Here is a 15,844-nt window from a genome sequence, read left to right as displayed (position 1 = left end):
TGCGTCCCTAGCGCCTCTTTTTTTGACAGCAGCGGCGGCTGTCATCGAGTTTGACAGCCGACGCTCAATTGTTCCGGCTTCGGTTCTCAAACCCACTGACAGCCACGGGTTCAGAAACCGGACGCCGTCAAAATTGAACGTCCGGTTTTCAACCTGCGGGCCGATTTTAAATTATTTTTTATTTTAAATTATTGTTTACTTTGTGACCTCCGACTTAATATCACCATGATACCATGATATTAAGTCGGAGGGTGCACAGAAAAGCAGTTTTTACTGCTTTTCTGTAGACTTTCCCGATGCTGGTAGGCGCTAATTTCTGAAAGTAAAATGTGCGGCTTGGCTGCACATTTTACTTAGTGACTCGCGCAGGAATAACTAATAGGGCCATCAACTTGCATTTGCATCTTGTGGACGCTATTAGTTTCGGGGGGGTTGGACGTGTGTTTTCGACATGCTATTACCCCTTACTGAATAAGGGGTAAAGTTAGCGCTTCGAAAACGCGCGTCCAAACGTGGGTTAACAGTGCACTCCAGCAGAGCGCACTGTACTGTATCAGCCTGAAAGTGCCTGCTACAGGAGGGAGTTAACTTTTCATGTTTTCTTTTTCTCTCCTCCTCAGCCCTCCCTGTCTCTGCTGACTGTATGGACTAGAAAGGGAACATCTCCCCTGTCTCTTATGGAGGTTCCTGTCGGACCCATGGATGGTTTTGTTGCTCCTGGGACTTCATTGCTGGGGTCCAGACCTGCCGGGGTACAGCGGTCACAGTCTGTAGCTCAGACACCTTGCCTGCAGCAGTACAGGAAGGTTATGAAGACAGCACTGGGAGTTTTCCCTTCACCAGAGCCTGATCCCTCCTTGGTGAAGGCTGTGGCTGATCCTCCAAGATCAGAAAATGTTACAGGGGTGACTGTGTCCCTTTTCCCCGATCCACTGCAGCCCAGAACTTTGGACTCTTTGTGGATGGTTCTGGTGCATCTGGAAGCGACACTTAGCAGCAAGTTGGAAAGGGTTCAAGGGGAAATATCCACGCTGGAGCTGCGCTCAGTGACCCAGGAGAAGAAAATCTCTGCTCATGCTAAACGGCTGCAGGCGCTGGAGAACAAGGTAGCACATTTATTCCCAAATTCTTCTGCCTCCCTTCAAGATAGTGTTTCACTCAGAAGGAAAACTTAGAAGTTAGAAATGTTTCCAAAAGAAAAAATATTTTAGAATTATCAACTTTCCCAAGGGATAATATTTCACCAGGGGAGATGATTAATAATTATTTAGGGGAGGTTTTGCAAATATCTAAGGAATCTCTTCCTCCAATTAACCAAATTTCTTTTGTAATGAAAATTAAATTGATAAAGATCTTCTGTCTTTTGTTGCTGATGCACAAATCTCAAGGAAGAAGAAGTTGAAACCAAAAACCAATTGTCTGAACCTCGATCATTTTCAGTCTTTTCTCAGCCAGGTCACCTCTACACTCTCCCTCCCTCCCACGCTTCCTTCCTTTCCCGTTCCCCTAGCATCCGCCCCCTCTGTTCCTTTACTGAAATCCCAGTGGAGGAAACAGAAATAGTGGAAAGTGATAGACTGAGGATGTGACAGATGTATCCCAGGAGCTGGGTGGCAATAGGGTTAGAGGAGCAAGTAGTGCAGGGGTGGCTGACTCTGCTCCTCGAGAGCCACAGACTGGCCAAGTTTTCAGGATATTCACAGAGGGGTAGATTTTCAAAAAGGGCGCCCTCGCGTACTTTTGTAGGCGCATCAGGCGCAAACAAAAGTACGCTGGATTTTAGTAGATACGCGCGTAGCCGCTAAAATCCTGGATCGGCGCGCGCAAGGCTACCGATTTCGTGTAGCCGGCGCGCGCCGAGCCGCACAGCCTACCTCCATTCCGTCCGAGGCCGCTCCGAAATCAGAGCGGCCTCGGAGGGAATTCGCTATCGCCCTCCCCTCACCTTCCCCTCCCTTCCTCTACCTAACCCACCCCCCCGGCCCTGTCTAAACCCCCCCCTACCTTTGTTGGGGGATTTACACCTCCCAGAGGGAGAAGTAAATCCCCGCGCGCCAGCGGGCCGCTGGCGCGCCTAGACGCAACCCAGGGGCGGTTCCGGAGGGCACGGCCATGCCCCCGGACCGCCCCTGGCCGAAACCACGCCCCTGGGCCCGCCCCCGAAACGCTGCGACCCGCCCCGAAAATGCCGCGCCAATCAGCCCCGCCCCGACATGCCCCCCTCGGAAAACCCCGGGAGTTACGCGAGTCCCGGGGCTCTGCGCGCGCCGGTGCGCCTATGTAAAATAGGCGCACCGGCGCGCAGGCCCTGCTCCCGTAAATCCGCCCGGATTTACGCGAGCAGGGCTCTTAAAATCCGCCCCAATGAATATGCATGAGAGAGATCTGCATACAATGGACGAAGTGCATACAAATCTATCGCATGCATATTCATTGTGGAGATCCTGAAAACCAGGCCTGTCTGTGGCTCTGGAGGGCTGGGATTGGCCACCCCTGAAGTAGTGAGTTTGGAGGAGGAGAGAAGATGGGCAGTTCCTGCTGCTTTGAAACACGCTGCAATCGCTCCACTTTTCATAAATCCCTCACTGGTCCTTACCTGTCCTGCCAAATATCCTCCCATCTTCCTCCTCCCTTTCACGTCAGACTACTTGAACTTCCTGTTCACCGCCTCTACCTTGACTTTTTCATCTGAAGCCACTCTCAATCCACTTCAGTCTGGTTTATGTCCTTTACTTTCCACAGAAACAGCTCCTGCCAAAATCTCCAATAACCTGTTCATGGCCGAAACCAAAGGCCTTCGCTCTGTGCTTATCATCCTTGATCCGTCTCCTGCTTTAACACTGTCGATCGCCATCAACGCCTTCATACTCTGACCTCATTTGGTTCTCTTCTTACTCTCTCACTGCACTTTTAATGTGCCTTCTGCTGGATCCATCTTTTCTGCCATCCCACCATCACTTGCTGCGCCTCAGGGCTCTGTGCTAGGCCCGCTTCTCTTCTCTCCCTATACTAATTCCCTTGGTGCTCTGATCTCATAGACATATGATGGCAGAAAAGGACCGAGAGGCCTATCTAGTCTGCCCATCCACCCAAATAAGTGAGCTTTACAGTTCCCATCCCCCTCTCAGAAATCCCATGTTTATTCCATGATTTCTTGATTTAAGATAATGTTTGTCTCTACCACTTCCACTGGGAGGCCGTTCCTTACATCCTACCACCTTCTCTGTAAAGAAATACTTCCCAAGATTACTCCTGAGTCTGCCCCCTTTCATACTTTTAAGTTATGTCATAAATGTTTTTTAATTCTTATTATGTATGTATTTTTGTAACCTGCCCTGAAGTTTGGAGGGCACGGGATATAAATACAGTCAAACAAATAAATATTTGTTTATTTATTGCTTTTATATACAGCCAATCTGTGGGGACAGTCTTAACGGTGTACAAATTATAACAATAAACATTACAGTTACAATAGAAAACTGATAGAGAAAGTAAAATAAAAAATAAAAAAACAAGCATACAAAGTAAAAATAAAAGATGAATAAATACATACAAACTAAAAACAAGCAAAAAATGATCTCAGAATTATACATTGCGAGTATGCCATGGCTGTTAAAGGAATTTAAGTGTCGTATGTCTTTTTTAAAAAGCCAAGTTCCCTGTACGTACCCGGATCAGTCCAGACTCCTGGGTTTTGCCTCCTCTGTCTCCATCTGCTGGAGGGAAGTTTTAACGGACTCCGCCCTATACCCCTGAGGTGCCACCTAGAGTCTGTCAGTATTTCTCTGTCTCCAGCAGGTGCAATCCCTTGGATCTGGCTTAGTTAGCTTTGGTTTTGTTGGTTAAGCAGTGTAGTTTTGTCTTTTTGGTACAGAACTTGTTTCTGTGTAAGTTGTTGAATTAAAAAAAAAAAAAAAAGTTAGTGGATTCTTTTAAGTGACCATTGTCGAAACCTCGAAGAACTGTATCAGAGAGTGACAGAAGAAGAGTTTCTGTGCTAAATAATTTTCTAAATCCGTGTTGTGAGGGGTACAGAATGTTGTTGGAATCTAGCAAATCCGAGAGTTGTTTCTGAACTACGTTTTTGATAATTTTGGCGGGAAGTGGTAAGTTGGATATAGGTCTGAGGTTATTAAAATCAGTGGGGTCTTTCGTATTGTTTTTTAGGGTTGGTTTGACTGTTGCACATTTTAAAGGCTGTGGCATATGACTTTCAGACAGAGAAAGGTTAACCATTGTAGTGATACTTGGAACAATCAAATCTGAGACCGTTTTTAAGAATTTTAAGGAGACCGGATCCCAAGGATGGTTAGCAGGTTTAAAGCTAGAGAGTATAGATGAAATTTCAGAGGAGGCAGCGGGTTCAAAATTGGACCAAGAGATTGAGGGGTCTCCTCCTAAGGAGAGAGTTTGAGTGGGGTTTGATAAGAATTGTGCTAAAAGATTTGTGATTTTTTTTCTTCAAAAAAGAGGGCGAGTTTATCACATTTCAATTGAGTATCTTCAGAGGAAGGGAGAAAATAATCCGGAGAAAATGTAGTCAGACTCTGCATGAGTGTGAATAAGGCTTTGGCATTAAATTTTATTACCATAATATGTTTGTTTTGCATTATTCATGGCTGATCTGTATTTGGATAATCATATTCTGGGGGCTATTTTTCCCAGGTTCATTCTCTTTCTAAGCAGCCTTTGATTTTTTTATTTGAGATAGATTTGGTACTGAGAGGATTATTTTATTGGCACGATGTATTTCTGGAAGGAGTTTGATTAAGTCCTCTGTTTTTACAGGTTTACCATAGTCAAAAGATCCTGCTTTCCATTGAAAGAGTCTCACCTCCTGTGCATGGAAACCTCTGAGATATTTGAATGTCTCTCATATCTCCCCATCTTGCCTTTCCTCTAGGGTGTACATGTTTAGATCTTTAAGCTTCTCCCCATATGCTTTAGAATGAAGAAAACTGACCATATTAGTAGCCTCCCTCTGGAGTGACTCCATCTTGTTTATATCCTTTTGAAGGTGCGGTCTCCAGAACTGTACTCGGTATTCCCAGTAAGGTCTCACCAAGGATCTATACAAGGGCAATATCACCTCTCTTTTTCTGCTGACCATTCAGCATACAGTATCTATACTTTTCTCTCTCTCTGGAGACGCTGCTGAAAGAGAGAATAGCGAACTATCTACAGTCGGGAGAATTGCTGGACCAGAGGCAGCATGGATTCACCAGGGGAAGATCCTGTCAGACAAATTTGATTGACTTTTTCGACTGGGTGACTAGGGAGCTGGATCAAAGAAGAGCACTTGACGTCATCTACTTGGATTTCAGCAAGGCTTTTGATACAGTCCCGCACAGGAGGCTGGCGAATAAAACGAGAAGCTTAGGAGTGAGGGCCGAGGTGGTGACCTGGATTGCAAACTGGTTGACGGACAGAAGACAATGTGTGATGGTAAATGGAACTCTCTCTGAAGAGAGAGCGGGGTTAAGTGGAGTGCCGCAAGGATCGGTGATGGGACCGGTCCTGTTCAATATCTATGTGAGCGACATAGCGGACGGGATAGAAGGTAATGTTTGTCTGTTTGCGGATGACACTAAGATCTGCAACAGAGTGGACACATCGGAAGGAGTGGAGAGAATGAGACGGGATTTAAAGAAACTGGAAGAGTGATCGAAGATATGGCAGCTGAGATTCAATGCCAAGAAGTGCAGAGTCATGCATATGGGGTGTGGAAATCCGGAAGAACTGTATTCGATGGGGGGTGAAGGGTTGATGTGCACGGAACAGGAAAGAGACCTAGGGGTGATAGTGACTAATGATCTGAAGTCGGCGAAACAATGTGACAAGGCGATAGCTAAAACCAGAAGAATGCTGGGCTGCATAGAGAGAGGAATATAGAGTAAGAAAAGGGAAGTGATGATCCCCTTGTACAGGTCCTTGCTGAGGCCTCACCTGGAGTACTGCGCTCAATTCTGGAGATGTATCTCCGAAGAGACATAGACAGACAGGATGGAGGCGGTCCAGAGAAGGGCAACCAAAAAGGTGGAGGGTCTTAATCGAATGACTTATGAGGCGAGATGGAAGAATCTAAATATGTACACCCTGGAGGAAAGGAGGAGCAGAGGTGATATGATACAGACTTTCAGATACTTGAAAGGTTTAATGATCCAAAGATAATGACAAACCTTTTCCGTTGGAAAAAAATCAGCAGAACCAGGGGTCACGATTTAAAACTCCAGGTAGGAAGACTCAGAACCATTGTCAGGAAGTATTTCTTCACGGAGAGGGTGGTGGATGCCTGGAATGACCTTCCGGAGGAAGTGGTGAAGACCAAAACTGAAAGGACTTCAAAGGGGCGTGGAATAAACTCTGTGGATCCATAAAGTCTAAAGGATGTGAATGAAGAGTGGGTGGCTCACGGGAACGATGGCTACTACCTGGTGATAATACCCTTATTCAATAAACATACACACGGTTAATGCAACTCCAACATTGCTCTAAGCTTCAGCGGCAATGAGGAAATGTGGAAAAAAGGATTTGCATTCACAAAAAAGCGGGGAGTAGCTTGCTTGTTATGGCGGTTGCTACCCCAAACCAAATAAGCTAATACTTCACTTTCAATGCATGATACTTCACTTTCAGTGCATATCCAGCATAGCTTTCTGCTTCAACAGCAGGGGAGCAAGACTGATACTTCACTTTCAATGCAAAGCCAGCATAGCTTTCTGCTTCAACAGCAGGGGAGGAAGTTTGACACTTCACGCATATCCAGCTTAGCCCTCTGCTTCAACAGCAGGGGAGCAAGACTGATACTTCACTTTCAATGCAAAGCCAGCATAGCTTTCTGCTTCAACAGCAGGGGAGGAAGTTTGACACTTCACGCATATCCAGCTTAGCCCTCTGCTTCAACAGCAGGGGAGCAAGACTGATACTTCACTTTCAATGCAAAGCCAGGATGGCTCTCTGCTTCAACAGCAAGGGGGAATGAAGAAAGGTGGATCTCTATTCAGGCAACAATCAATAAGGACTGAATTACATAGTCTGGATAAACAGATAAGCATGGGTGTAGCTTGCTTATTGTGGTGGTTAATACCCCTAACTAATTAAGCTAGATATTTCATTTAGATGCAGTTCCAACATTGCTCTCTACATTAATGGGGGTGGAAGGGAAATATAATAAAAAAGGTTACTAAGAGCCAAGAGAAACATAAGTATGTGAGAGAAAAAAAAAGTGCGAAAGCTTGCTGGGCAGACTGGATGGGCCGTTTGGTTTTCTTCTGCCGTCATTTCTGTGTTTCATTCCTCTCCCTATGGAGCCAGGCATCTTTTTGGCTTTTACCATCACTTTATCCACCTGTTTGGCCACCTTAAGTTCATCAGATACAATCACCCCCAGATCCCGCTCTTCCTGTGTGCTTGGAAGGATTTCACCCTCCAGTACGTCACTTTCCCTTGAGGTTTTGCTTACTAAATACATAAATCTGTATTTTTTATCATTCAATCTTAGCTGCCATTCTCCAGGCTTCACTAAATCCCTCCTCGTGCCTTCCGAGACTGCCTCTAGATCCAGGACTTTATCTCCCATACTGTGAGCATTACACAGCTTGCCAGGATGTTGCTCTTTTTTCCTGTTTTATACCAGTATTTAATGTTTTACTTACCCTCAGGGTTTATTCACCCATCCCGACCATCCTCTCATTGCTTTCCATTCCATCTTTATGCTGATGACTCCCAGATTTACCTCTCTACCCCAGGAATCGAGTCCCAAATCTCAGCTTCCTGTCTGACATTGCTGCTCGGATGTCCCTCACCACCTGAAACTCAACGTGGCCCAGACAGAGCTCCTTATCTTTCCCACCAGCCCCACGTCTCCTCTTCCTCCCTTCTAAATTACTTTGGAGAATGCTGTAATCCTCCCAATCCCCTCAGCCCATAACCTTCCACTCCTCTCTGTCCTTCTCTACACACATCCAAAGCACTGTAAAAGGAGCCATTCCTTTCTCTATAACATCACAACATCTGTCCCTTCCTTTCTGAACACAGTACCAAAACCCGTATCCACTCTCTCATCTCCTCCTGCTTACACCTCTGCAACCTGCCCCTCACAGGTCTCCCAGTGATCCGTCTCTCTCCCCTACAATCCATCCAAAATTCAGCTGCGTGACTCCTCTCTCTCCACGGTCACTACACCCAGATAACCCCTCTTCTCAAGTCACTACATTGGCTTCCTATCCCTTCCCACTTACAATTCAAGCTCCTCTTACTCACCTACAAGAGCCTTCCCTCTGCAGCTCCTCACTGCCTCTCCTCTCTTATCTCTCCCTGTACCCTCCTCGTGCACTTCCTGCATCATGCATGTTTCCCCTATCTGTGCCCTTCTCCTCTCCCCCCGATTCCTGACTCCGTGCTTTCCTCCTGACTGCACCGTGTGCTTGGAATAGACTTCCCGACCTGCTGTGTCCTGCTCCCTCTCTCACCTGATTTATATCCTGTCTGAAATCCCACCTTTTTGTAGCTGCTTTTAAATCTTAGACCTGATTATTCCTCTTACTGCCTCATTCATCTTTAACCATTTTCTTAATAAAAGAAATTCCTCAAGACTCTTTTGCCCTGTCTGGTTGTCTTGATTAGATTGTAAGCTCTACTGAGCAGGGACCATCTTTTATATGTGTTTTGTGCAGCACTGTTTATGCTTTTACTAATTTTGAGTGAGGGGATCCACAGGAGTCAGAGAAGGAGTGAACCAGGGTTTGCTGTGAGGGAAGGGGGTGTCAAAGGTAGTATCCACTCCAGATGCCACATACTTTAGGTTCACCACTGGATGTGCAGAAGGAGAGAAAGGCATCAAAGATGACCCAAGGTTAGGGGCTGAGCAGTCAGGAGGATGAGAGCACAGTGACGTCTCCTGATGTGACAGAATCAGATGTTCCTGAGGTTCTGGGTAATGCTCTGTCAGATCCTGGGTTTTATTATTCACTGATTTATCCAGGCAGAGGCATTTGATATTCTGTGTCTCTGGGATCAGAGAATCTTTTCATAGTTGGACTTGCAAACCCCAAGGTCCAGAGAGGAATCTGACTCCAGGGGAACGGGTCTGGCAGTTCCTGGGGATGAGGGGTCCTGGTGTCCCCTCTTCCATGATAAAATGATAAGAGATTAAAGCCAGCTGAGCCCCTCCATGTGTCCCTGAGCGTTTCAGGTTTGTGTTTCAGGTGCCGGTGATGTTTGAGGACCTCGCTGTCTCTTTCTCCCAGGAGGAAGGGGGGAGTTTAGATGAAGGACAGAAGGAGCTTTACAGGGATGTGAAGGAGAATTATGAGATCCTGAGCTCTGTGGGTAAGGATTGCATTATCTCTATTTTTAGTAAATACAGGGGATGTTTTACTAAAAGTCATTTTTCCCTGGGTCAACTCCACACCAGAGATGTGCAAGCAGGCCTGGATTTATCAATAGGTGCATGAGGCCTGTCCTCTGTCCCTCTCCTCACCCTTTTCTTAGTTCTCAGGTCCTCTCTCCCACTCCTCACCCTTTTCCTGCTCTGTCCCTCTCCACACCCTTTTCCTGCTCCTCTGTCCCTCTCCTCACCCCTCCCCATCTCTGGTTCGCTCATCCTCTTTCGCCCATCCCTGAGAGCTCCTCTCTCAGCTGATACTTGAGATCACTTTAAATAAAAAGAAAATAAATTTATACAGACACACGTAAGGTTGGAAAACAATTTTATTTATATAATGTAATAGATAAGATGGAAATGTTAGGAATGTGAGAGATTTTTAAGTGACCTGTGCTTTCGATATAGAAGTGCTACCGTATGTATATTAAATGTGGTTTATTATTATTTTAATGTATTATTGTAACCCACTTAGTATCTCAGGTCCACTGTAAGTGAATAATAATAAATGTTTTTAAAGCAATAAATAATAGATAAGCCCAGAGGAACCAGACCCACAGGCATCCTAAAGGAGAGACCTGTGTGATCTCCAGCATTCCTGCATTACAGCAGGTTTATTGCTGCTCAGATAAAAATGTCACGTCATTAGTGCAGGGGAAGGTATGATCACAACTCCTGTGTTAAAAGATCTTCACTGGCTCCCTGTGCAGAGTTGCTCTTAGTTGAAACTGATGGTGATATTCAGAAATAAAGGGTTTGATGTCTTCTAAGTTAGGACATTATGAGCCACTGATATCATTGAGGGCTGAAGGGCCAGGGATGCTTCTGTTCCCTCTACACGTGAGTACTGATTCCTACTAACATGTAAAAGAGCCTTTACTTCCTACTGCTCTTCCAGCTGAGTTCAGGATGAAGGGTGATTTACGAGTGTTTGAAAATGCTATTGTGTAAAGATGTTTTACGTAAGTGCAAGGTGTTGCATATTGGGAAAAATAACCCTTGCTGTAGTTACACGATGTTAGGTTCCATATTGGGAGCTACCACCCAGGAAAAAGATCTAGGCATCATAGTGGATAATACTTTAAAATCGTCGGCTCAGTGTGCTGCAGCAGTCAAAAAAGCAAATAGAATGTTAGGAATTATTAGGAAGGGAATGGTTAATAGAACGGAAAATGTCATAATGCCTCTGTATCTCTCCATGGTGAGACCGCACCTTGAATACTGTGTACAATTCTGGTCGCTGCATCTCAAAAAAGATATAGTTGCGATGGAGAAGGTACAGAGAAGGGAAACCCAAATGATAAAGGAGATGGAACAGCTTCCCTATGAGGAAAGGCTGAAGAGGTTAGGGCTGTTCAGCTTGGAGAAGAGATGGCTGAGGGGGGGATATGATAGAGGTCTTTAAGACGTTGAGAGGTCTTGAACAAGTAGATGTGACTCGGTTATTTACACTTTCGAATAATAGAAGGACTAGGGGGCACTCCATGAAGTTAGCAAGTAACACATTTAAGACTAATCGGAGAAAATTCTTTTTCACTCAACGCACAATAAAGCTCTGGAATTTGTTGCCAGAGGAGGTGGTTAGTGCAGTTAGTGTAGCTGGGTTCAAAAAAGGTTTGGATAAGTTCTTGGAGGAGAAGTCCATTAATGGCGATTAGTCAATTATACTTAGGGAATTGCCACTGCTATTAATTGCATCAGTAGCATGGGATCTTCTTAGTGTTTGGGTAATTGCCAGGTTCTTCTGTCCTGGTTTTGGCCTCTGTTGGAAACAGGATGCTGGGCTTGATGGACCCTTAGTCTGACCCAGCATGGCAATTTCTTATGTTCTAATGTTCATTTTATGCTATGCTTTTATTTGTAACTGAATGTGCTGGTATCTGTGTAATCCACCCTGAACAATTGCATTGGAGGAAGCGAGATAAAGGTTTTATAAACATAAGAACATAAGAAAATGCCATACTGGGTCAGACCAAGGGTCCATCAAGCCCAGCATCCTGTTCCCAACAGTGGCCAATCCAGACCATAAGAACCTGGCAAGTACCCAAAAACTAAGTCTATTCCATGTAACCATTGCTAATGGCAGTGGCTATTCTCTAAGTGAACTTAATAGCAGGTAATGGACTTCTCCTCCAAGAACTTATCCAATCCTTTTTTAAACACAGCTATACTAACTGCACTAACCACATTCTCTGGCAATAAATTCCAGAGTTTAATTGTGCGTTGAGTAAAAAAGAACCACAGGAGTAAAAAAGAACCACAGGAGCTCTATAAAGACATCACACAGGAGTTTTCACGGGTGTCTCCTAAAGCTTTTGCTACATCACAGATTTCTCTAATATCAGAGATCCCATGTGATCATTGTGTGATCCTTTGGAAAGTCTGATCCCAGGTCATTGGTAGTTTTTCATTCCATTGTCCCTGAGACATGATTAATTCCTTCTTTTTATATCCAGCAGACAGTGAGGACATACAGGAAGAAAAGAAGGAGGAGAATAGAAAAGAACACCCTATAGTACTGGCACTTATATCAGGAAATGTCTATGAGAATCTTTCCCAGAGGCCTGAGGAGGGAGACACTTGCCAAAGTCAGCACGAATTGGAGAAGAAGCAGCGAGACCCTGCAAGAGCCTCACCGGATGGAGTCACTGCATGTGTGAGAAATGACAGGGAGGTCACAGACATCCCTGAGCACCAGAGACACCTGAGAGCAGAGAGACCCTTCCAAAGTACTAACAGTAATCAAATGACTTCTGACCTCCAACAGAGAGAAGAGAAAAAGAAGAAATCTTTTCACTGTGACACCTGTGGGAAAACCTTTGATAGGAAATGTCATTTAGTATTGCACCAGAAAACCCACACAAGAGCAAGACCTTTTCCATGCTCTCAGTGTGGAAAATGTTTCAAACATAAGTTAACCCTGAAATTACACCAGAAATTCCACACTCAAGGGAGCATTTTCACTTGTATTGAATGTAAGAAAAGCTTTTCTAGCAGGGAATCCTTAGTAATACACCAAAGAACACACACAGGTAAGAGACCCTCTCATTGCCCTCAAGATGGGGAATCTTACAGCTCTGAGTTCTCTTTCTTAAAGCACCAGAAAATGGAGACAGAAGAGAGAACATTTTCATGTTCTGAAAGTGGAGAAAACATCACTCACAGGCAAGACCTAATAATAAACCGAACAACACAGAGAGAAGAACTATTCATGTGTACTGGTGGCGACAGAAACTTCAATCAGAAAGAAAAGTTCACAGAACAACTAAAATTACAACCAGGACAGATAGCAATTTCAAGTAATGAATGCAATGAAGGCTTATGTGAGGGAAAAGTTTTTTCAGGAGACAGAAAAAAACTTACTGGGGGGAGACCATTGTCTTGTATTCAGTCTGAAAAAATCTTCAGTGTGAAGGCAGATGTCGCACAAGAGAAGAAAATCCCCAAAGTAGAAAGCCAATTTATATGTACTGAGTGTGGTAAAAGCTTCAGAGAGAAGCGTGACCTCACCATCCACCAGAGATTCCACACTGGAAAGAATCCATTTTCATGTAGTGAGTGTGGTAAAAGTTTCAGTCGGAAAGGGAACTTCAAACGCCACCAGAGAATCCACACTGGAGAGAAGCCATTTATATGTAGTGAGTGTGGTAAAAGTTTCAGTTCGAATGCAGACTTCAAACACCACCAGAGAATCCACACTGGAGAGAAGCCATTTATATGTAGTGAGTGTGGTAAAAATTTCAGTTCGAATGCAGACTTCAAACGCCACCAGAGAATCCACACTGGAGAGAAGCCATTTACATGTGAGTGTGGTAAAAGTTTCAGTCAGAAAGGAAACTTTGAACGCCACCAGAGAATCCACACTGCAGAGAAGCCATTTACATGTAGTGTGTGGTAAACGTTTGTCAGAAAGGAAACTTCCGAAGTCACCAGAGAAATCATATATAGTGAGAGTGGTAAAAGTTTGTCAGAAGATATCTTTCATATGGCATCAGAGAATCTATACTGTAGTATAACCAAGGGCCTGTACTTTGTGTGGTAAAAGCTTCAGAACAATTGAAGAATTTGCAAACCACCAAAGAAGGCATACAGGCCTCTCCTGTAGGTTTTGGAATTGTAGAATGACTTTCTAAATATATTAAAGAGTTGGATGCAAGAACAATATACCTTCACCCTAGGCATCAAGTAACCTCTAAGAGTCAGTGTATGATGAGATTGTATTTCCAACAGCTGAAGGTGATGTGCGCCTTACAGATGCAAATACGCAAACAGTGCTGAAGTACAAAAATGAATGGGCAAAAGTGTCCTCCTTCCTTAAGCTTGGACAATTGTTACAAGAGTGGAAGGAATAAGTGAGACTCTGCCAGGAAATGAGGGGAAAAGAAGCAATGGAATTTGCAAAACTATAGAAACATTATTGTAAAGAATTAGACCAGTGAACAAGGAAAATCAATTCCCCAAAACACAAATATAGTGGGAAATACAAAGAGTTACTTCAGAAACCCCACTCAGCTCAAAACCTGACACAGGAATGGCCCTGGAATGGTGAGCTTAAACCTAGAGATGAGAGATTGATAATTGCAGCACAGGATCGTGGATGATTCACAGCCAGCAGAGAAAAAAACCTGGTAGAACAGACAAATGCAGGGTCTGTAAAACAGAACTATAAATGGTTACACAGCTTGCTGCTGGAGGTCAGGTGCTGATGTGAGAAGGCCTGGATACAGAAAGGCATAATAAGGTGGCCCGGCTTATCCTCTATCTCTTTTATTTCTTACAATCCCAGTTCATTAGCCCTTGTTAATTGTAACTGCTTCTCTTCTCCACGTTTATTTATGTTTTTGGTTATATTTTTGCACCCCTGTTTTCTGTAAACCGACATGATGAGAACGAGTTCTTGAATGCCGGTATAAAAAAATCTTAATAAATAAATAAATAAAATAAGTTGTGTAAACATTATAACATTGCTATACCAGGAAAGCACTGGGATTCTGGACAAAAGTGGACAATTGCGGTAATGGAAAATCTATTCTAGGATTGTAAAACATGGGATGAGTTGGTTTTAGTCTTTTCCAGTCAACCCTCCCCTCTTCCCTTAATATGGCCGTCCCTGGGGAGAGATGCAATTGAAGTTTTGGGGTCTCTGCATTGCTGCTGTAACCTTGTCCCCTGATATCTAACATTGCTTCCTGTTCCTTGGAAGTGAGGCAGGAGGTGCAGCAGCCGAGTTAGGAAAACCGGTCGCGCTAGCAAGGAGGTGCTAGGGGCTAACGTGACCCCCTAATTTAATATTGGGAGCCCCTGGGGCTTGTTAAAAAAGCGGGCGCTGACTGTTCAGTGCCTGCTTTCTACGTATATTTATTGCAGCGACCCCTATGTTTGTACCTGAGACAAGAGAGGGTGAAGTGACTTAACATAGTGTATTGCAGAGCCGCAGGAGCCCATTTCCTTCCTTAAACCCTAATGCATTCTTTCGGCCAGTCTCATCCATCTGGCAGAGAGACCGATCTGCTCCTGGAGGAGACTTTGATACTTCAAGAATAAAGGGAGCATCCTCACTGATAGCATGCATATTCTGAACAGTAAGCACTGACAATTTGGCAGCATCAGATAAACTGTGTGCCTCCTCTGTCCATTGGAATACACATTTATTGTTACATCGTGCAGAAAGAGGATGCAATAACTGAGAGAGATGCGGCACATGATTCCGCCATAAATTAAAAATACCACAAACTCACTGTACCTCTTTCTGCGAGGTAAGGGCTGCTAATTGTTGGATTTTATTGATTACTGAGTCAGGAATACAACGTTCACCTGCCTGCCAGCATATACCTAGAAATCTCGCATCCCAATTGGATCCCTGGTCTTTTGTCTGATTTATTAATCACCCATCCTTTTCCAGTTCCTGACATAGTAGGACTAAAGCCTCAGCAGTCACCTGTGTGTCTCTTCCTTGAAGTGAGTTATCATCTACATACATAATGATGTAACTTTATGGAACCCAGCAGCTTGGGAGTTAACCATTCCAATGTCTGTGTGACGTTTGTGACAAGTGGTTGGGCTATGTATGTATCCCTGTGGCATTCAGCTGAAGATGTATTGTCACCCGAGCCATGAGAAGGCAAACATCTCATGACTAGAAGGGACAATAAGAATACTAAAAATGCATTACTAATGTCTACCACCGCGTACCAGATACCATTCTGTTCTTGGATGGCACGTATTAGGTTAGCTACAGATGGGACAGCAATTAATTTACAGTAATCCACTGTAAGGCGCCAAGACCCATCTGATTTAACACTGGCCACTCCGCACTATTAAAAGAGGTCTTCACTAGTATTACTACTCCTGCTTCCCTTAAGTCATCAATAGTTGTCTGCAAAACTGCTGGTGGGCATTTGGTCTTAAACTGGTCAGAATGAACAATCTCATTAGCAGACTGATGTAATATTGGTGCGCAAA

The 15,844-nt window shown here is 44.3% G+C and overlaps 2 protein-coding genes across 3 annotated transcripts in view; both read left to right on the top strand.

Moving 5' to 3' along the window:
• LOC115083461 (gastrula zinc finger protein XlCGF57.1-like) overlaps window positions 1–15,844 on the top strand; it is a 389,522-nt gene that overhangs the window by 223,155 nt on the left and 150,523 nt on the right. The gene's annotated exons all lie outside the window — the stretch shown is intronic.
• LOC115085980 (zinc finger protein 2 homolog) lies at window positions 699–14,232 on the top strand. Its single transcript, XM_029592563.1, has 3 exons — window positions 699–1,106; window positions 9,303–9,330; window positions 11,839–14,232. The coding sequence occupies exons 1-3, from the start codon at window positions 699–701 to the stop codon at window positions 13,278–13,280; spliced, it is 1,878 nt and encodes a 625-aa protein (XP_029448423.1). The 3' UTR covers window positions 13,281–14,232.

This window comes from Rhinatrema bivittatum, chromosome 2 (genome assembly GCF_901001135.1).
Source record: "Rhinatrema bivittatum chromosome 2, aRhiBiv1.1, whole genome shotgun sequence".
Taxonomy (NCBI): Eukaryota; Metazoa; Chordata; class Amphibia; order Gymnophiona; family Rhinatrematidae; genus Rhinatrema; species Rhinatrema bivittatum.
Note: the sequence above shows the minus strand (reverse complement) of the source record. Positions and strands in the feature narration are given on the sequence as shown.